We start from the raw sequence: 23037 nt of genomic DNA, 5'->3' as shown, positions 1-23037 counted from the left end.
ATAATCTGTTAGATAAGATTTTTGCTATTATTTTATAATCAGTGTTTAATAAAGAAATAGGTCTATATGATGCTGGCTTTAAAAGATCTCTATCTTTTTTTGGCAATACTATTAAAATAGCTGTCGAAAAAGATTCTGGAAGTTTATGCGTTCTTTCCGCTTGATGTATTAACTCCATAAAAGGAGGAATTAATAAATCTTTAAACTTTTTATAAAATTCAGGCGGAAAACCATCTTCTCCTGGAGATTTTTTACTTTGAAGTGATCCTAGGGCTTCTTCGACCTCTTTCAATGTAAAAGGCATATCTAATCCCTTCTGTTCTTCCGTATTTAATTCTGGAAGAGTTATTTGTGATAAAAACCTTTCTATCTTGACATTATCATTTTGTGATTCTGATTTATACAACTCAGAATAAAAATTCTTAAAAGTTTCATTAATTTCTAAAGGTTTATAAGTAATTTTATTTACTCTTGTTCGATTTACATTTATTGTTTTAGAAGTCTGGTCTGTTTTTAACTGCCATGCAAGGACCTTATGTGATCTTTCACCTAGTTCATAATATCTCTGTTTAGTTCTCATAATTGCTTTTTCTGTTCGATATGTCTGGAGTGTATTATATTGTAACTTCTTATTAATAAGTTGTCTTCGTTTTCCTCTGTCATATTTCTTTGAGATTCTTTTTCTAATTTTGTAATCTCTTTTTCCAATTGATCTATTTCTATCATATATTCCTTCTTAATTTTAGACGTATAACTTATCATCTGACCACTCAAATATGCCTTCATTGCTTCCCACAATATAAATTTATCATCAACTGAATGTGAATTTGTATCAAAAAAGAACTGAATCTGCTTTTTCATAAAATCACAAAAGTCTTGACGTTTTAGTAATATTGAATTAAATCTCCATCTATAAATTGATTCCTCTTTATCTATTATTATCATTGTCATTATCAAAGGAGAATGATCTGACAATATTCTCGCTTTATATTCCATATTTTTCACTCTATCTTGAATATTCATTGATAATAGGAAAAAATCTATCCTTGAATATGTTTTATGTCTATTTGAATAAAATGAATAATCTCTTTCTTTTGGATTAATTCTTCTCCATATATCAATCAAATTTAGGTCTTTCATCAATGAGAGTTAATTTTACTACTTTTGATTTTGTGACAACCTTTGTTGATCTATCTAAAACTGGATCTAGACAAAAGTTAAAATCTCCACCTATTAATATTTTGTCATGTGCGTTAGCCAAATTCAAAAAGACCGCTTGTATAAATTTTACATCATTTTCATTTGGTGCATAAATATTCATAAGAGTCCATAGTTCTGAAAAAAATTGACAATGTATAATTACATCTCTCCCTGCCGAATCAATTAATACGTTTTGTATTTTAATTGGTAAATTTTTATTAACCAAAATTGCAACTCCTCTCGCCTTTGAATTAAATGAAGCTGCAATAACATTTCCAACCCAGTCTCTTTTTAATTTCTGATGTTCTATGTCTGTTAAATGTGTTTCTTGTAAAAAAGCTATATCTGTTTTCATTTTTTTTAATGTATGTTAAAATTCTTTTTCTTTTTACCGGTCCATTAAGCCCATTAGCATTAAAACTTAAAAAATTCAGTAAATTAGTCATTATTTTTAATTATGTTACTCCAATCTATAATAATACCTAATCTTTCAACATTCATGGTATCTTGGGAAATCTTTTTAAAATTCTCCATGTTGCTATGTGTGTCCCCACCGATCATCCAGGCAGAAAGATAGAAGAAAAATAGAGTATAAAGAAAAAAACAAAATACTCCCCTACTAATGTTGTGAAAAAAAACCCACAACATTACCCCCCTCTGTTGTATGGGTCATGGCGATCGCCTTGATTACACACATGAATCCCGCAGTAACCAATCCAAAGCTCCCCAGCCCCCCCGCAACATAAAAAAGTATATATATAAGAAGAAAAAAATACTATTCTCAATTAGTATTTCTGAAATTTTGCTTTTCTCCCCTGTATCATCCTTAAATGTCCATCACTTCCATTCACTGTCTCTATCTTCATCTTTAATCCATTACGCTTGGAAGTCTCTATGTGTAATTAGTGAATAAATGGAAGTTTTTGTGTGAACTCCTCTGCTTCTCGATAATCGGTAAAAAATCTTCTTTTTCCCTCCTCCAAAAAAATTATCAGTGTTGCTGGGTGACGCATTATAAATTTATAACCCTTTTCCCATAAGACTTTTTTCGCTGGGTTAAATTCCTTCTTTCTCTTCAAAAGGTTATAACTTATATCAGGATAGAAAAGAACTGCCTTCCCTGCTATCATCAATGGCCCGTTTCTCTTTTTGGCACTTTGGGCAGCCGCCTTCAGGATCTTTTCTTTATCTTGGTATTTTAAGCATTTTATCAAAATTGATCATGGATTTTGATCAGCTTGAGGTCTTGACCTTAAGGCTCTATGAGCCCTTTCAATCTCAATTAGAGTTTCTCCTTCCATTTCCAATTTTTCAGGGATCCATTTTTGAAAAAAATTTATTGGATCTTCTCCTTCAATATCTTCTTTAAGTCCAACAATTTTAATATTAAAATTTTAAAATAAAAGTCTACTAAAATTTTCAAGCTTATCAATTTTTTCCATAAATTGTTTTCTTTCTGATGTCCAGGCAGTAGTATCATCTTCCATTTTATTCATTCTTTCAATCATGTCTTCCGTTGTAGTTTCCAAATCTATAATTCTCTTTTCCATTTTTTCCTGTCTTTTTGTCATTTTATCAAACATAATCTCCATATTTGTCATTTTTCTTTTGATTACTTTTAATGCGCCTAATTTACGCATTATTTGCATCAAAGTCTTTTCTATATTTCCAGAAAAACTTTTACCTCCATCTTCGTCTGATTTTTCCAGAGAATCTGACTCTCCCTCAGAATCACTTTCACTTTCGGTTTCAGTCGTAACTAGGATTTGTAGTTCTGGTTGCTCTCGTTTGCGCCTGCTCCTTCCTTCACGTTTGCGCAGTTCTCGTTGGTCTTTTTCTTTAGGATTGATCGATGTTGCCGCAGTTTCCTGTTCTGTATCGCTGGAGGTGAAATGTACCTGAGCCCACGGTTCTTTGGCAGAAGTGGGCCTTGATTCTGTTCCAACTTGCGTTGTCTTCACGGTAGTAGTTTTCTTCATCTTCTGTTTGTGAGGCATAACTTGAAACAATCCGGAGTAGTTTATAAGTAACTTTTAGAAAGTATTGACTAACTTTTCTTCACTTAAACATTAATTTATTGATTTTTTTACGGGAGAGCTGGGTTCCAGCGTCTCGCTCCTATGTCATCACGTGACGTCCCCCCTGGTTTAGTACTTTTTTTAAAGGATTATATGGGTCGGCACAACATGGAGGGCTGAAGGGCCTGTACTGTGCTGTAGTGGTGTATGGTTCTAAGAGATCCCAATTATCCAAAAATCCCTGCCCACTGCTCCAATTCTTCAGCCATGTATTTATCTGTCACCTCATTCTATCCCTATCCTCACTGTTGTGTGACACAGGTAGCAATCCCAAGATTACTACCTCTGAGGTCCTGCTTCTCAGCTTCCTTCCTAACTCTCTATATTCTTTTTTCAGGATCTCCTCTCTTTTCCTACCTATGTCAATGATACTAATATTTACCACAACCTCTGGCTGCTCAGCTTCCCTTTTCAGGATATTGTGGACGTGTCCAGAAACATCGCGGACCCTAGCACCTGGGAGGCAAACTACCATCTGTGTTTCCTTTTTGTGTCTACAGAATTGCCTTTCTGTCCCGCTGACTACAGAATCCTCTATTACTGCTGCCATCCACTTCAGCTGCTTACCTTCAGAGCCACAGGGCCAGACTCAATGCCAGAACACTAGCTCTGTAGACATACCCCCTATTCGCTCAAGAGTTAAGTAAGAAATAAGGAATGAACTCACCTGCTTACCTTGCCCCCACTTGTTTTTGCCAAAGCTCTGTTAAGCTAAAACCTTACTACTCTGCCTCAGACTACTCCAACGATGATTGCTCCCACGATGACGGCTCCGCTAGGCAGTAACTCTCTTTTATAGAGACTAGGTTTTCAAAAGCTCTACTCCAAGCAATGACTCCCGTCGAAAAAGTTCCTGCTTTTTAAAGCTCTTTGCCAGACCTGCATGGGAACATTTCTGTTGTGTCTGCATAGTACTCCTATCAAGCCATCAGGGTTGGGGATGGATTCAGAGCAATTCTTATTCTGGAGGCATCTGATGGTATTGATGTCACCAACAGGGATCATGGTCTGGGGATGTCTGTGGCTGCCAGTGTTGGAGTTGGTGTGTTCTGTGATCTGCATGGGCAATCTTCTGAACCTTACTGGACCATGAGAAATGCGAAGAACTGGTGATTAAAAGTGAGGATCTGGTGGAGGGTAAAGTATCAAACAAGTCTATTGTAGGCAGTGGAGAGATACCCAAGTATTTTACTGAGTTTTTAAGGTACTCTGCTAGCTTCTTATTCAATCTTATTGTAATGTTGACATTATCAAAGAAAGAGAAACCATGGTGCTGGAGTAAATCTCAGCAATAATATTCATAGAAGACTGAGCAGCAGGCTGTTTTCATACATTGTAATTGTCAGCCATGCAATCGAATTGGCAACCATGTCTGTAGAACAGTGATCAGTCACATCAGGATTAGCAGACTTGAGAGGCCATCTTCATCTGCATTGTTCCAGTGCTGTTAAAAACATGAAGTTTTCTTCACTGTAGCAGGCTTTTAACTATATGTTGATGTAATCTACTTCCTCCTCCCTAATATGTTCTTTCTTGCCACCATAGACTTTTTGAGATTTATGAAAAGCTAATTCATTTTCAGTAGACTTGCAAAAGACATGATAGGAACAGGTAATCACTGTAGATCAGATATTGAGCCTCAGAACTCATGTAAATAAGACGTGATCTGTAGATATTTTATTGGCAGCCAGGGGAGCACATTTAGTATTTTATGTTGGTGGTCCCACTCTTTAAATACTGCTTATAGAATACACAAAGGACCCCCACCAATGGGGCCTCAGGAAGAAAGGGGATAGTGAAGGAAGCAATGTGAAAGTAGGTGGCCAGGTGGGAGCCAAGAGAAGCATTGTTGCATCTGACAGCAATGCAATTAGATAAATACACTTCCATGATAAACACCTACTAGGCCCCTGTCACAGCATATCTAAACATGAACACCTTGAATGCCACCAGACTGGCGCACAATTTGAGGCTGTGCAATTCTCAACACACAAGGTAGATCCCAATTTGCAATGGGAAAAAAATGGCCAGTCTAATGATACAGCTCAACTTGACATTAATTAGTATGCTGTTTAGAATTTGATTCTAGGCATTTTGCAGACTTGAATTATTTCTAAATTATGAGGTGTTATATTACCTTAATCATTTCCTCAGAGTTCTGACCTTAAATTTGAGTCTTAAATATTCATAGATATGTATGAAATTACATGCTCAATGTTGGGAGTGTGGTACAGAAGGAATGGTTATAGAAAAGTAATTTTACTTTTGTTATTTTCTTAGGCATGTTTCCAGTGCCTCCTTTGGCTAGTTATAAAGGCTTTAACAAACAGTCTTTCGGGAAGCAGGGATCTCTCAGTAAGTATTTTTCTTTTTTACATTTCTTTTCATTTGGTGGGAAGTGATAGTTTGAATCAGGCTGGTGTGGCAAATGTTCAAAGAATAATTCTGCTGACTCGCTGCCTGCTTTGGGCACAAGACCAATTACTACTCTTAGTTATTTCATCATTCTAGCAAGTCAGGGCAATCAAAAATAAGTAATTTCTCTTGTTGTCCAATTAGGTCAGGTCAGCAGCAAGGAAATAAAGCCAAGTTTTCGACCAAGTTGCTTTCAGTGTCTCTGAACATGCCATTTTTTTGATGGATGATAGCCACAGTATCCCAACAGCAGATGGTACACGTTTCTCTCTGGTGACCCTATGCTCTTTGCTTGGCACTCGTGCCAAAACCTGAAGGGCAGTCAGATAATCCAGTTATCCTGTAATTTTAATGCAAATAAATGAGCTTTCAGGAAAACAAAGCACAAGGGTTGGACAGGTCTATTATAGTAATGAAGAGGTTCACTAGCATGCATTTCACACCTAAATTTGGGAGACAACAGAGATAAGTAATGACAACTGAAGTTGAAACCTTCTGTGTTGCCTATTTGGCTTAGGTCCTTCACTTGAATCTGTACGCCAGTATTTAGCAACTTGCTATAACATTAGGGATTAGTCATGCCTGACAATGATGCAGTGCTATGATATGCCATGGAGAGAGTTAGCTGCTTCACAATGTCCTGGACACTTTGATTACATATATTTTATATTAGAGCAGCCTACTTCCACGGGGAAGTTATGGTGAAGTGTTAATAGAGATTAGCAGATTGCAAACCCTATTATATTCACCAGGAAGCATAAAGAAGTTTCAAGATCAAGTCATGACATAGCCAAACAAAACAGTGTTCCTCTGGGACCAAAATGCAAAACACATTACCAACAGCACCCAGCACATTTCACATAGCACATCACACAAATAGCACATGTGGTTATGATTTCAGAAAAACACATAGTCACCATGTGAAAAATATATAGCCCAACTCCTCAAGTTGTCCTGGTCCAGCTTGATATTCCACTGACTAACAGAGCAATGTAGGGGTCAGCCCCCAATTCAGGACAGAATTCAGTGGCACACAGCCAGATCCAGCATCTAAGGCATATATGTCAAACTCAAGGCCCGCGGGCCAAATCCGGCCCGCGGTGGAATTATCTTTGGCCCGCGAGATAATATCTAATTACTATTAAAGCTGGCCCCAGTAATCGAAGCGCCTATGGCGTATGATATGGCTAATGCTGAGTTTATTCAGGTACCAGGTTTTCAGGGGTTTTAGTGTTTATTCGGCAGTCTTCTTCATAAGAAACGGAATTTGTAAAGTGAAACACTTTGTAGTTATAGCAGAGACTGAGACACATGAGAGCAGGCTGAAAAAACAGAGGCAACGAAAGCTGCGTTCGCACGCGTACGACTGATCCGGCCCGCATGAAGCTGCATTTTGCTCAATCCGGCCCGTGACCTAAAATGAGTTTGACACCCCTGATCTAAGGCATGTGGATCTTGTCAGTGCAACAAATGAGGCAACATAGCTCCCTCACCATCAATCTCTCCAATGAATCAGTGAACCAGGCTTGCCGTATTCTATGTTCTCAATGTCTGACGGAGTCTTGTGATCACAATAAAACCGCCTAAGACAATCACTTGCATCTTTTTTTGGGATCATGCACCATCTTAGCACAGCAGTCTGCAATGGAAAAAAATGTTCCATTTCTGTCAAACACTTTTCAATAGTTTTATTGCATTTTTAATCACTACACTGCACATGATTTATATTTCCAAAGGAAAGAAAATAGTAGTATTGGCTGTGTGTAACCTTTGGTGTTCATATCAAGACACACTGCTTATTTTTAGATAATTGCTTCATGTCCTTTGAACAGTTGTCTAATAAATATAATTTGCCTAGAGCCCATTTTGTTTAGATATTTATAAATTAGAAACTTTTTGAATAATATGTTACAGTCCTTTCCAAATTCATGCCCAATTGACATTACGGAAAAAATTCTAGGTTTAAATCCCTATCAGAAGGATTTAATAGCCATCATTTATAATATGATCATGAAAATACAGCCAGGGATGTCAGATAAAATTAAGAATGAATGGTAAAAAGAATTTCAATGTCCCTTACCTACAGAGCAATGGGAGAAAATTTTACAGTTAGTTAACTCCTCTTCTATTTGTGCCAAACATGCCCCAATACAATTCAAGGTGGTACATCGGGGACATATGCCTAAGGACAAACTTGCTCGATTTTATTCTCACGTTAATCCAATCTGTGATAGATGTCATTCTGAAGTAGCCTCTTTGACCCACATGTTTTGGTCTTGCCCTTGCTTACAAAAATACTGGAAAGATATTTTTGGTATCATTTCAACAGTTTTGAGTATTAACTTGCAACCTCATCCTATTACTGCAATTTTTGGCTTACCAATGGTGGGTAACAGTTATTTATCCCCCTCAGCTCTGCAGATGATTGCATTTGTCACACTAATGGCTAGAAGATCCATTCTACTGAACTGGAAAGAAATTAATCCCCCAACTACATTTCAATGGTTTTCCCAAACTATATCTTGTTTGTGTTTAGAAAAAATCAGAAGTGTCATTTTTTGACCCTTCGGTCAAATTCGAAGAAACCTGGAGACCATTTATTCAATATTTTCATATGAGCTTAACTGACCTTTCCTGAACCCTTTTCCCCCTTTAGTTATTTGGATGGAGGTGCGGAGTTATTGACACTACTGTGTATACCTGATATGATACAATAGCCCATGTCGGTTAAGTTAGCTGTTTTTTTTTGTCTTTTTTCCACTTTTTGTAATACAGTATGAGTTTGGGAGGTTATTATATCTGTGTTATTAACTGTTTGTTTTTGCATTCCAGCCTTATTAATTATGTACTCTCAAGCTCTCTGTATTTGCTGTTTTTCTTCTTATGTTTTGTTTGAAAATTAATAAAAAGATTTAAAAAGAAAGAAAGACACGCTGAGGGCAGGTTGATGAAATGAACACAGTTGGGTAAACTGAGGATTTGTGTAACTATGAAATAAGCAAAAGTGAGTAAGCAGTTTGAACACAGAACATAGACCAGAACAGCATAGGTTTAGGGCGCCAGAGCACGAATCAAGTAGCAGCAGTACTCTCAATGGATACGATTAAATATTCCCGTTTCAGCCTGATACAGCTAGAAAACACAACTGCTTCCAAGGTCAGTACAGGCAACAAAGATGTCCTAATGTGTTTAAACGAATGATCGCTGCTTAAAACTGATGGAAACACCACCAATTGTAGTCGGAAGCGCACACAGAGGACACCTCAGAGGAAGCACAGATGCAGATCGGGGTTACAAGTGCGTTTAAGGAAACGAAGTTTTAAATTCCCAATACCGACGATCTTGCTGGCGAATGTGCAGTCTCTGACGAACAAAATCGATGACCTCAGAGATAGGGTGCTGAGTCAGAGGGACATTAGGACCGCATGTGTCCTTTGTTTCATGGAATCCTGGTTAACCCCTTCTGTACCAGATGCAGCAATCTAGATCAACGAGTTTACTATACACATCAGGATATATCTATAGAGTCTCTCAAAAGCAGAGGTGAAGGAGTGTGCCTCATGATCAACTCTTCTTGGTACACAAATATATCAGTGCTGTCCCAATTCTGCTCACTAGACCTGGAATATCTGGCAGTAAAGTGCTGTCCTTTTTCCCTACCATGGGAGATTTCTGGGATCATTTTGGTAGCAGTTTACATTCCACCTCAGGCCAATGTCAAGCAGGCTTTAGATTATCTGAGCAGTGGGATCAACATGTATGAAACAGCACATACTAACGCCTTCACTATTGTTTTGGGAGATTTTAACTAGGTCAGTTTGAAAAAATCACTAAGCAACTACCATCAACAATACCAGAGGAAAAAACACACTGGATCATTGCTACACCACCATCAAGAATGCTTACCATCCTATTCCACACCCTCACTTTGGGAAGTCTGATCACCTGGCTGTACTTCTACTCCCTGAGTACAGGCAGAGACTGAAGACTGCAGCACCAGTAGTGAGGACCACGAAGGTTTGGACAAGGAAAGCACAGGAGCACTTACAGGACTGCTTTGAATCGGTGGACTGGACTGTATTCAGGGATTCATCTTCGAATCGGGATGAGTATGCTGTAGTTGTTACCGACTTCATTAAAACCTGTGTGGATGAGTGTGTGTCCACAAAGACTTACTGTACATTCCCAAACCAACAGCCATGGAAGAACCAGGAGGTACGTTGTCTGCTGAAGGCAAGATCTATGGCATTCAAATCTGACGACCCAGGCCTGTACCAGAGGTTCCATTGGTAGAATTTATAATTTATTTTTACTACAAAAAAGAACCTCTCACTAAAGATTAAACAGGTTTGGGAGAGAGAACTTAATATGACCTTTGTTAATGAAGATTGGTTGTGAGTTTTGGAAAAGGTAAATTCTTCTTTGATATGTGCCATTCACTGTTTAATTCAATTTAAAATTGTTCACCGTTATTATTTAACAAAGGAGAGACTATCCAAAATATTTCCTAGCATAGACAATTACTGTGATAGGTGTAAAACTGAAGTAGCTACTTTGTCACATATGTTCTGGTCATGTCCTTCATTAAAATCTTTTTGGAAATCTTTATTTTCTACAATTTCTAAAGCTCTGAAAATTAATTTACAACCTAAGAGCTTGACTGTTCTATTTGGAATAGTTCCACATCATATTCAGGGTATTTCATCTTCAGATCAACATATAATTGCATTTGTTACATTATTGGCAAGAAGGGCTATTTTATTAAAATGGAAAGATACCTCTGTCCCTACATTAATTGAATGGTTTTCTCAAGTAATGTTATGTCTCAGTTTGGAAAAAATTAGAAGTAGAACTTTTGATCCTTGATTCAATTTTGAGAGAAGATGGGGCTCTTTTGCCAAATATTATCATTTAATTTGAATTATTTTATATGGTTTCCTTCCAATCTTATTCTATATAAACATGAATTGGCGGTTGATGATTCTTTTTCTTTATATATATAGATAATGGTAAGACGTATTGCTCGGGGTGTTGATTCCTAATGGGTATTTTTTAAGTTAGTTGGAGTTCTCTTTTTTTTTCCTTATATAAAAAGCAAAAGAAAATTTAAAAATAAATAAATAAATAAAAAGTGGAGAGAGTGAGCAGTTCCAAGTTCCTGGGTGTCAAGATCGCTGAGGATCTAACCTCGTCCCAACATACTAATGCAGTTATAAAGAAGGCAAGACAGCAGCTATACTTCATTAGGAGTCTGTCAACAAATATACTCCAAAACCTCTGTAGTTATACTGTAGAGGGTGTTCTGACAGGCTGCATCACTGTCTGGTATGGAGGGGCTACTGCACAGGACCAAAAGAAGCTGCAAAAGATTGTAAATCTAGTCTAGTACCCAGGACATCTTTAGGGAGTGGTGTCTAAGAAAGGCAGTGTCCATTATTAAGGATCTCCAGCACCCAGGACATGCCCTTTTCTCACTGTTACCATCAGGTAGGAGGTACAGATGCCTGAAGGCACACACTCAGTGATTCAGGAACAGCTTCTTCCCCTCTGCCATTCGATTCCTAAATGGACATTGAATCTTCGGACACTACCTCATTTTTAAAAAAATATACAGCATTTCTGTTTTTGCACGTTTTTAAAAATCTATTCAATACATGTAATTGATTTACCTGTTTATTTATTATTATTTTTATTTTATTTATTATATTTTTCTCTGCTAGAATATGTATTGCATTGTGCTGCTGCTGCTAAGTTAACAAATTTCACGTCACGTGCCAGTGATAATAAACCTGATTCTGATTCTTCAGCCCACATTGTTGTGTTAAACTAGTTGAATCAATAATCAAATGCCCAACCAAACTAATCCCTTCTGCCTACACTGTGTCCATATCCTTCCATTCCCTGTAAGAGTCTCTTGAACACCCCTATAATATTTGCCTTCACCACCTCCCCAGGCATGCAATCAATATACCCAGCACTCTCTCTTTAAAATGCTTGCTCTGCACCCCTCCTTTGATCTTACCCCTTTTCACCTTAAATGCATGCTTTCTGGTTTGAGAATTTCAGCCCTGGGAAAAGATACTGCCAGTATACTCAGCCTATACATCTGATAGCCTTACAAATTTCTATCAGATCTCTCAGCCTCTGCTCCAGAGAAAACAATTCACATTTGTCTAACCTCTCCTTATGGTTGTTTAACATCTTCATTTCATTGGCTTAAAAAAAAATGGATTTCAATTGATTTTCTACTCAAGATACGAGGGGTCATCAGGGAATACTCATTATATCTTTTTACGTGTCTAGTTAACAGAAATGAAATAAAACAGTATTTGACCTACCCTTCATGTGGGAAATCAGGGATACTTCCAGTGTCCCTGTTGACTATGTGTGCAGGAAGTGTGTCCAATTGCAGCTTCTGGCAGACCACATTGAGCACCTGGAGCTGCGATTGGATTCATACTGGAGCATCCGCGATGCTGAGAAAGTCGTGAATAGCACGTTCAGTGAGTTGGCCACACCGCAGGTAAAGGCTACACAGGCAGAAAGGGAAGGGGTGACCACTAGACAGCGTAGCAGTAGGCAGGTAGTGCAGGAGTCCCCTGAGGTAATCTCCCTCCTAAACAGATATACTATTTTGGATACTGTTGGGGGAGATGTCTCATCAGGGGAAGGCAGCAGCAGCCGAGTTCATTGTACCATGGGTGGCTCTGCGGCACAGGAGGGCAGGAAAAGGAGTGGGAGAGCTATAGTGATAGGGGATTCGATTGTAAGGGGAATAGATAGGCGTTTCTGCAGCTGCAAACGAGACTCCAGGATGGTATGTTGCCTCCCTGATGCAAGGGTCAAGGATGTCTCTGAGCGGCTGCAGGACATTCTAGAGTGGGAGGATGAACAGCCAGTGGTCGTGGTGCACATAGGTACCAACGATATAGGTAAAAAACGGGATGAGGTCCTACAAGGTGAATTTAGGGAGTTAGGAGATAAACTAAAAAGTAGGACCACAAAGGTAATAATCTCTGGATTATTACCAGTGCCACGTGCTAGTCAGAGTAGAAATAGGAGGATATTTCAGATGAATACGTGGCTTGAAAAATGGTGCAAGGGGGAGGGATTCAAATTGCTGGGGCATTGGAACCAGTTCTGGGGGAGGTGGGACCAATATAAACAGGACAGTCTGCACCTGGGCTGGATTGGAACCAATGCCCTAGGGGGAGCGTTTTCTACTGCTGTTCAGGAGGCTTTAAACTAATGTGGCAGGGGGATGGGAACAAGTGCAGAGAGACAGAAGGGTGTAAAATGAGGGTAGAAGCAAAAAGTAGTAAGGTGAAAAGTAAAAGTGGCAGGCAGGCAAATCCAGGACAAAAAGCACAAAGGGCCACTTTTCAACAAAATTGTATAAGGGCTAAGAGTGTTGTAAAAACAAGCCTGAAGGCTTTGTGTGTCAATGCGAGGAGCATTCGTAACAAGGTGGATGAATTGAATATGCAGATAGTTATTAATGAATATGATATAGCTGGGATCACAGAGACATGGCTCCAGGGTGACCAAGGATGGGAGCTCAACATCCAGGGATATTCAATATTCAGGAGGGATAGACAGGAAAGAAAAGGAGGTGGGGTAGCATTGCTGGTTAGAGAGGAGATTAACGCAATAGAAAGGAAGGACATTAGCCTGGAGGATGTGGAATCGATAGGGGTAGAACTGCATAACACTAAGGGGCAGAAAACGCTGGTGGGAGTTGTGTACAGGCTACCTAACAGTAGAAGTGAGGTTAGGGATGGCATTAAACAGGAAATTAGAAATGCGGGCAATAAAGGAACAGTAGTTATAATGGGTGACTTCAATCTACATATAGATTGGGTGAACCAAATTGGTAAGGGTGCTGAGGAAGAGGATTTCTTGGAATGTATGCGGGATGGTTTTCTGAACCAACATGTCGAGGAACCAGCTAGAGAGCAGGCCATTCTAGATTGGGTATTGAGCAAAGAGGAAGGGTTAGTTAGCAATCTTGTCGTGCGAGGCCCCTTGGGTAAGAGTGACCATAATATGGTGGAATTTTTCATTAAGATGGAGAGTGACATAGTTAATTCAGAACAAAGGTTCTGAACTTAAAGAAGGGTAACTTTGAAGGTATGAGACGTGAATTAGCTAAGATAGACTGGCAAATGATACTTAAAGGGTTGACGGTGGATATGCAATGGCAAGCATTTAAAGATCGCATGGATGAACTACAACAATTGTTCATCCCAGTTTGGCAAAAGAATAAACCAGGGAAGGTAGTGCACCCATGGCTGACAAGGGAAATTAGGGATAGTATCAAGTCCAAAGAAGAAACATACAAATTAGCAAAAAAAAGTGGCACACCTGAGGACTGGGAGAAATTCAGAGACCAGCAGAGGAGGACAAAGGGCTTAATTAGGAAAGGGAAAAAAGATTATGAGAGAAAGCTGGCAGGGAACATAAAAACTGACTGTAAAAGCTTTTATAGATACGTGAAAATAAAAAGATTGGTCAAGACAAATGTAGGTCCCTTACAGTCAGAAACAGGTGAATTGATCATAGGGAATAAAGACATGGCAGACCAATTGAATAACTACTTTGGTTCTGTCTTCACTGAGGAGGACATAAATAATCTTCTGGAAATAGTAAGGGACCGAGGGTCTAGTGAGATGGAGGAACTGAGGGAAATACATGTTAGTAGGGAAGTGGTGTTAGGTAAATTGAAGGGACTAAAGGCAGATAAATCCCCAGGGCCAGACGGTCTGCATCCCAGAGTGCTTGAGGAAGTAGCTCAAGAAATAGTGGATGCATTAGTGATAATTTTTCAAAACTCCTTAGATTCTGGATTAGTTCCTGAGGATTGGAGGGTGGCTAATGTAACAGCACATTTGGAAAGAGGTGAAATCATCAGACAAAGTCAGCATGGATTTGTGAAAGGAAAATCAGGTCTGACGAATCTTATAGAATTTTTTGAAGATGTAACTAGTAGAGTGGATAGGGGAGAGCCAGTGGATGTGGTATATTTAGATTTTCAAAAGGCTTTTGACAAGGTCCCACACAAGAGATTAGTGTGCAAACTTAAAGCACACGGTATTGGGGGTATGGTATTGATGTGGATAGAGAATTGGTTGGCAGACGGGAAGCAAAGAGTGGGAGTAAACGGGACCTTTTCAGAATGGCAGGCAGTGACTAGTGGGGTACCGCAAGGCTCAGTGCTGGGACCCCAGTTGTTTACAATATATATTAATGATTTAGACGAGGGAATTAAATGCAGCATCTCCAAGTTTGCGGATGACACAAAGCTGGGCGGCGGTGTTAGCTGTGAGGAGGATGCTAGGAGGATGCAGGGTAACTTGGATAGGTTAGGTGAGTGGGCAAATTCATGGCAGATGCAATTTAATGTGGATAAATGTGAGGTTATCCACTTTGGTTGCAAGAACAGGAAAACAGATTATTATCTGAATGGTGGCCGATTAGGAAAAGGGGAGATGCAACGAGACCTGGGTGTCATTGTACACCAGTCATTGAAGGTGGGCATGCAGGTACAGCAGGTGGTGAAAAAGGCAAATGGTATGTTGGCATTCATAGCAAAAGGATTTGAGTACAGGAGCAGGGAGGTTCTACTGCAGTTGTACAAGGCCTTGGTGAGACCGCACCTAGAATATTGTGTGCAGTTTTGGTCCCCTAATCTGAGGAAAGACATTCTTGCCATAGAGGGAGTACAAAGAAGGTTCACCAGATTGATTCCTGGGATGGCAGGACTTTCATATGAAGAAAGACTGGATCGACTAGGCTTATACTCACTGGAATTTAGAAGATTGAGGGGGGATCTTATTGAAACAAATAAAATTCTAAAGGGATTGGACAGGCTAGATGCAGGAAGATTGTTTCCGATGTTGGGGAAGTGCAGAATGAGGGGTCACAGTTTAAGGATAAAGGGGAAGCCTTTTAGGACTGAGATGAGGAAAAACTTCTTCACACAGAGAGTGGTGAATCTGTGGAATTCTCTGCCACAGGAAACAGTTGAGGCTGCTTCATTGGCTATATTTAAGAGGAAGTTAGATATGGCCCTTGTGGCTAAAGGGATCAGGGGATATGGAGAGAAAGCAGGTACAGGGTTTTGAATTGGATGATCAGCCATGATCATACTGAATGGTGGTGCAGGCTTGAAGGGCCGAATGGTCTACTCCTGCACCTATTTTCTATGTTTCAATGATAACCATATTTTAAAATAATTTCTATTTTATGTGTAAAACTGATATGTAGAGCAAATTAAGTAGGATGAGATGCCACATCATTAACACTTCTATGAAGATACATTTCAAAATTTAGAGGGTAAGTGCAAAAAATAATATTGTGAAGACTGAGATTCATTTGGTTTTGATTCCAATGCATGGAAACCTATGGAGGAAGTCCATTTAATGACACAAATGCTTTAAATTGTCTACTATGTACAATTAGACCAAACAGGAATAACTAACAGAAAACTGTACTCACTGTGATGATTAACAGAGTTCCTTTTGCCAGGGTCAAAATGGATGTGATTGGTTGTATAATCACTTGAGCCAAAATAATTCCAAAGGACAAAATCCATGTGAAGAATGGAATGACATATATATGCCTGGATTGAACAAAACATTTATATATGTTAGAACAATGCTACATATTACCTATAGTTATCACCTTTTCCAGCTCACAGTCTCTAGTCTTCTATGTATAGTATTTCAAATTCTCATCTAAATGTATGAGAGAACCTGCCTCCAATATGGCATTGCAGATCCATGGCATCAACATCCACATTTATGTTTTAAATAATCTAGTAATCAATGTTTTCCTTTGAGTTACAAAACATTACCATGCAAATTTAGTTTTTTCCCGACTGGAAAGAAGACATGTTTAAATCAGTAAATGAAACCCGAATACAGGTTTTAGATATTTTCACATAACAGTCTTAAACTGAACACATGGCAAAAGTTCTAAATAAACCTACCAAACACTTGATATTATAATGTATAAGGATAAATTAAAGCAGGTCAAATAGACATTCTCAATGCAATTATTTTGTCAACTACACCTACTGCCACAATATGCTCAACTCTTAAGATGTCAACAAAGTACTGTATATAACAACACCATTTACATCATTCAACAAATAGTAAGTGAAGTTGAGTAAAGTTATCCCCTCTGGCTTAAGCGCCTGATGGTTGAGGGGTATTAACTGTTCCTGAAGCTGGTGGCGTGGATCCTGAAGTTCCTAAGGCTCCTGTACATTCTTCCTGGTGGCAGCAACGAGAAGAGAGCATGGCCTGGATGGTGAGAGGCTCATGTTGTGGCAGCACTCAGTCAGATTTCCAAATTCAGATTTCAATTTTCAACAGTTTTTTAAAAATTCAAAATGCCTTGGCGTTATTTATTGGGATTGTAGTAGCTTTGAATCTATTTAATTGCCTTCAAGCTGACTTAAAATGATCTCTTCATTTCAAATATGATGACTATTAAATAAAAGACAGAAAGCTTGTACCTTCAATGGTGCTTTCTGCACATCTCAAAGCGCAACACAACGATAAATTAATATTAAATAAAATCACCTTTTTATATAAGCAAATGAAGTTAATTATTAAGAAGCAGTTGTTTAATCACATTACTTATAAAATTGTATATTTCTGTAAGAATGCCAAGATAGATATCAACAATCCATTAACTTCATTGTGAACATACCAACTGTCATAAAATTCAGCCACATTTTCTAAATACATTACTTTGTGCCAGCAACATTACATATCGTCTATCTAAATAGAATTATAGATGACCATTAGGGCATCAAATATTCTTTTCCAGCACACAATCTCCAGTCTTCTTAAATAAAATGACAAGTTTTAGGGTGGTAACATGCTGGCAATTAAAGCACTACAATTGTGGAAAAAAAACCTGAGAGTTTTAGAACTGCATATTTTAAAAGCAAGTTTTAGCAATGTAAGCATATAATTTAACCAACTAATTAAAAACAGACACATAAAGAGTAATTTGTATGTGGAAAATTGAAAATTGATAGAAATTTACTTGATTAAACCACTGTTCTGAATTCGTACATTTTGTCAAAACTAAAATACTGAAACACATAACCCATATGGACTGAAATAGAGGCAGGAAGAATAATATGAGACATTAATATATTTTCATGACAGAGAGTAACATAACAAATTGGATAGTACCAGTCAAATCCACAAGTTCTAAAATGTGAAGATCTGGGTAATAGAAGTATGGAAGTGTTACCACCTGAACAATCCTTAAAACACATAATAACCTGACTTAGAAATATGCTACTGCCCTTACATCATCACTGGATCTAAAAACTATTTCTCATTTAATATCACTTTTACAAGAGAATTTTAGGATGGGTATTTTCATTTTTTAAGCAATGTCTATATTCCATAGGTAAATAAAAGTTTTCAAAGCTAGCAGCTATTCAAAGATTAAAGTGATTAGGTTTAGGTTGCCATTTGACAATATACCCTGTGAATAACTTGAACATAAGTCTTTTTCATTACAAGACTGTTAATTTTTCATAATAATTTTACCACATAATAGAGACCAATCATTTTCTTTTTCAGCAACAATCTTTCTAACAGTACTGAGTGTTTTAGACAGAAGAAATTAAATAAAAACTTGATCCACACAAAATTCATTTGAAACATATCAGGTCAATGTAAAGGATGCTTCAAAATGAAGAAATGTTTTATACTGCCATTAAGCCATTTTAATGTAGCATTGTAGTAAATACAAAGTCACTATTCACATAAATATTCAAAACAAAATGTATTCAAATTGAACACATATTTTTGAAAAGTAAAATTCTGCTTGCTAATCTTCAAGAGATATCAACTTCTGCCTGAGAACCAACTTGGATCCACTCCAATTTGCCTACCATCATGACAGATCAACAACAGATGCCACTTCACTGGCTCTGCACTCAATCCTGCAATGCAAAGATGCTTACATCAGAATGATTTTCATTGACTACAGCTCAGCATTCAAAACTATTATCTCCTCAAAACTAATCAATAATCTTCAAGTCCTGGGCCTCAGTACCTCCTTATACAACTGGTCCTCAATTTCCTCACTTGCAGACCCCAGTCAGTTCGGATTGGCAACAACATGATACAAAGATAAGTTAAGAGGTATCTAGTGCTGAGGAAGCAATGGGATTGCAGAAGGATTCAGACAAATTGGAAGAATGGGCAAAAAGTGGCAGATGGAATATTGTTGGGAAAGTATGGTAATGCATTTTGGTAAAAGGAACAATAGTGAAGAGTATTATCTGAATGGGAGAAAATTCAAACATCAGCGGTGCAGAGAGTCCTCATGAGACTCCGAAAAAGTTAATTTACAGGTTGAGTCAGTGGTAAAGAAGGTAAATGCAATTTTGGCATTTATTAATTGGGAATAGAATATAAAAACAAGGAGATAATGCTGAGGCTTTATAATATACTAACCAGGCCACAATTGGAGTATTTGGGTCCCATATCTCAGAAAGGATGTGTTGTCATTGGAGAGAGTCCAGAAGAGGTTCACGAGGATGTTTCTTGGAATGAAGGGTTAACAGATGAGGAGCATTTGGCAGCTTTTGGCCTGTACTCACTGGAATTTAGAAGAATGCAGTGAGATCTCATCAAAACCTACCAAATATTGAAAGGACTAGATAGAGTGGATGTGGAGAGGATGTTTCCTGTGGTAGGAGTATTCAGAACTAGAGGGCATGGCCTCAAAATTGAGGGATGACCTTTTAGAACAGAGGTAAGGAGGAATTTTTTTAGCTAGAGAGTAGTGAATCTGTGGAATGGTCTGCCGCAGATAGCGGTGGAGGCCAAGTCTGTGGGTATATTTAAAACAGAAGTTGATAGTTTCCTGGTCGGTCAGGGCATCAAAGGATATGGCAAGAAGGCAGGTGTACGGGGTTGAGTGGGATCTGGGATCAGCCATAAGGGAATGGCGGAGCAGACTCGATGGGCTGATTGGCCTAATTCTGCTCCTATGTTTTATGGGCTTATGGTCTTAACATTTTCTCCACAATCTTCCTCAGCACAAGTGTACCACAAGGCTGTGTGCTTAGCCCCCTGCTCAACTCACTTTATGCTTATGACTGCGAGGTTAACCACAACTCCAATGCAATATTTAAGTTTGCAGACGACGCCATTGTCGTTGGTGGAATCAAAGGTGGTGACAGCAACAACCTCCAACTCAATGTCAGCAAGACATGGTTAGTTTATTTTTGCACATTGCTTGTTGACCATCTTTGTTGGGTGCAGTCTTTCATTGATTCTATTGTGTTTCTTGTATTTACTGTGAATGCCCACAAGAAAGTGAATCTCAAGGAGACATATTTGTACTTTGATAATAAATTTACTTTGAACTTTGAAAACTCCAGGAAGCATGACAACACATTTATTTTATAGTGAAGAAGCACCTTCAATTTGTACTTCTGCTTGCCCTAGCAAGATTAAAAAAGCTCATTGATTTTCTATTCATCTACTTCAAATTAAGTTCAATGTAGCCTTTTCAACAATCTGACCTGATTTCTGAACTTGTCAATAAGTTAAATCCCTGATTTATGACCCATACATTAAATTTTGTAATAAGTCTCTTCAGTTTTATATGCTTCTGCTTCCCTGGTTTATCTACTGACTCCACTCTGGGACACTAAGAATTCTGCAAGACTTAGATATAAATATATAATTGAAAAGTTACAAAAATAGTTTAATTAAATACAAACACTAAGTTTACACTATTATGTTCCTAAGCTGCACCACAATTAAATAATAAGTTGATAAAGTTTCAAGCATAACATAAATTACTCAAAGTTACTCAGCATGTGCGGTGTAATGGCAGAGTGTGAAACCAAGATCAGATCCAATACTCAAAACTGACAGATTAAAGCATCAAGCAAGGCTGAGATCACTGAGGAGACGAGCGGAAGATGAGCGTGTGTTTAGTGCAGTGTGCCTGCGTTTGACCGGTCTCTCCTGCCCACTTGATGCTGCCAGAGGAAGGTGCAGGAGCCTTGGGTCCTGGGCAAGGTTTGAATGGCACAGTTTATGGATTGTTCTCATTTTATAGAACTCTGAAGTTCAGGTTATATGGCTTTCTAGTTTCTAGTTGGTCCTTTTCTATTGCTATTTTGTGCGATTTTCCTCGGGGCAGACTGGTTCTGCAGCCTGCAGTCCAGGAATGACACAACACTAAATTAACTGAACTGAACTAAATTGAACATTCCTAGACTGTTTCAAGGACTCAGTGGTTTGATGTCTAATATTCTGCTATTTGCTTGTTTTTGCTGTTTGCTTGATGTGTTCTTTTATGTGTTGGGTGTTTGATGTTTTCTTTGAATAGATTCCATGGTGCTTACAAGAAAACTAATCTCAACAGTTGTATACAACATACATACTTTGATAATAAATGTACTCTTGAGTCTTTGAACATAGAAGCTTTAACTAAGGATAAAGGAAGACATCACAGAAGCACCTACATAGAGAAATTCATGACTGGAGCAAACATAACAAAGGTGAATGAACTAGGAATGGAATGGAGACCTTACAAAAGCTCTCCAGGTTGTGAAGTATAGTAAAGATAACGATGAGATACTTGGGGCTTGTTTGCTGCTAATCCCTCTTGAGATTGCAACAGATATCCAGAAAAGGGAAGTGAATAGCCAGAGACAGATCACTTGAGGGACAGGACCAGTGGAAATTGGTAGACGAAAAGATATTTTTGAAGATTTTTCTGTCAACTTTATTTGCTTTCTCTAAACCAACATGCAGCTATGGGAAATCATATGAGCCCATGCCTCACCGGTCCTTTTCTGTGATAAGCGGAACAGTCCTCATTTGAATTCTGCTCAGGATCCCTGCCTCAATTCTTACTCCAATAAACTGATAACTGTACTGGTACTGTTTCTCACACTCACACAGAACGGGAAAATCCCATTACTTTTGCTGTCAATTTCCATCTGCCATTATTCTGCCAATCTTAACCAACCCAATCATATCAACCAGTCATCTAAACGACCCTCCCCAACATCAATACCACCGCTAATTTTTGTTTCATTTGCTAACTTATTAATCATGCCTTTTATTGTTACATCAAAATTATTAGTCTAATAACAATTGCTCCAATACCAATTTCAAAGGCACATCACTGGTCACAAGGAAAATATTATTCTCGTAAACCACAAAGAACAAAACTGTACCATCACCTTTAGCTCCGTACCTCCAAGGCAATTCTGGAACTAACTTGATAAACTTGCTCCAGATTCCATGGGCTCTAACCTGTTGTACCAGTCTCCCGAATTACACCTGACAGAAGGCCTGAACTACATCAAATGCACATTTCTCACCTACACACAGTGCCACCTCATTAAAAATTAAATCAGGTTGCTCAGGCAGGATTTTACCCTAACAAGGCCATGCTGACTACTGTTGATAAATCCTGTCCTTCAAAACATCCTCGCTGATGTTAGGCCCAGAAACCTGTAATTATCTGGCTTATCTCTGCTGCCCTTCTTGATTAAGGGTACCACTTCCTGAAAGGGTCATGGAAGCAGTTCAATGGGGTAAGTGCCCAACTATTACTCTGAATTTGCAAGTTTATATGTGTCTGTGGCATGAGCGGTCACTTTCAAATATCTCCTTATGTGGCTTGAGGTCAAATATAGCACTATAAACACCTTGGGGTATTTTAACATTTTAAAAAACAGCATGTGAATACAAGCTACTGTTGCTGCCCAGTTTAAGTATGTGATTTTAGATTCTTTTTCTACTTGTATATAAATGTAGTGGGAGCTGTTGTCTGGATACTGGTTGAAAGGATCTCACACATAAATAGTTGCACAGAGGGAAAATATAAGAGATCCTACATTGTAAATTTTATGTCATTCATTACTGCAATCCACGTATATGTAAGTGGCATCAACAGTATATTTAGTTGACTATCATCATCTAGAGTCTCCTCCAATCCTCCATGCAGTTGATTGTTTGCCTCCAAAAATTAGGCTCTGCCCACATCTCTCAAATGTGCAAATCCTCCAGCTGCAAATAGAAATTAAGGTGTAGCATATTTTAGTTGTAGTTATACTTCAGTATATATAATTGCAATTTTTTCAACACTAAGAAAATATTTTCCTCACTGAGAATGGCTCTGTATTTTCAGATTGACGCAATGCATTTTTATAGTATCAATATAAATCATATTAAAAATTCAAGTTTCCTTACTGTAGGCTGTTAAACATGCTGAGCTTGATCTGCATGAATTATGGTTATATATTCTCAAATTTAAAATTTCAGGCTCAAAG

The 23037-nt window shown here is 38.2% G+C and overlaps 1 protein-coding gene across 8 annotated transcripts in view; it reads right to left on the bottom strand.

Moving 5' to 3' along the window:
* LOC140725529 (uncharacterized) overlaps positions 1-23037 on the bottom strand; it is a 467652-nt gene that overhangs the window by 277684 nt on the left and 166931 nt on the right. For 7 of the 8 annotated variants that reach the window (XM_073041107.1, XM_073041104.1, XM_073041102.1 and 4 more), the window contains one exon: positions 16191-16314. The exons of the other annotated variant lie outside the window; for it this stretch is intronic. In XM_073041107.1, the coding sequence (XP_072897208.1) occupies positions 16191-16314 (124 nt within the window). The remainder of the gene's footprint in view (positions 1-16190; positions 16315-23037) is intronic. 8 annotated transcript variants of the gene reach the window in all.

This window comes from Hemitrygon akajei, chromosome 3 (genome assembly GCF_048418815.1).
Source record: "Hemitrygon akajei chromosome 3, sHemAka1.3, whole genome shotgun sequence".
In the NCBI taxonomy this organism is placed as follows: domain Eukaryota; kingdom Metazoa; phylum Chordata; class Chondrichthyes; order Myliobatiformes; family Dasyatidae; genus Hemitrygon; species Hemitrygon akajei.
Note: the sequence above shows the minus strand (reverse complement) of the source record. Positions and strands in the feature narration are given on the sequence as shown.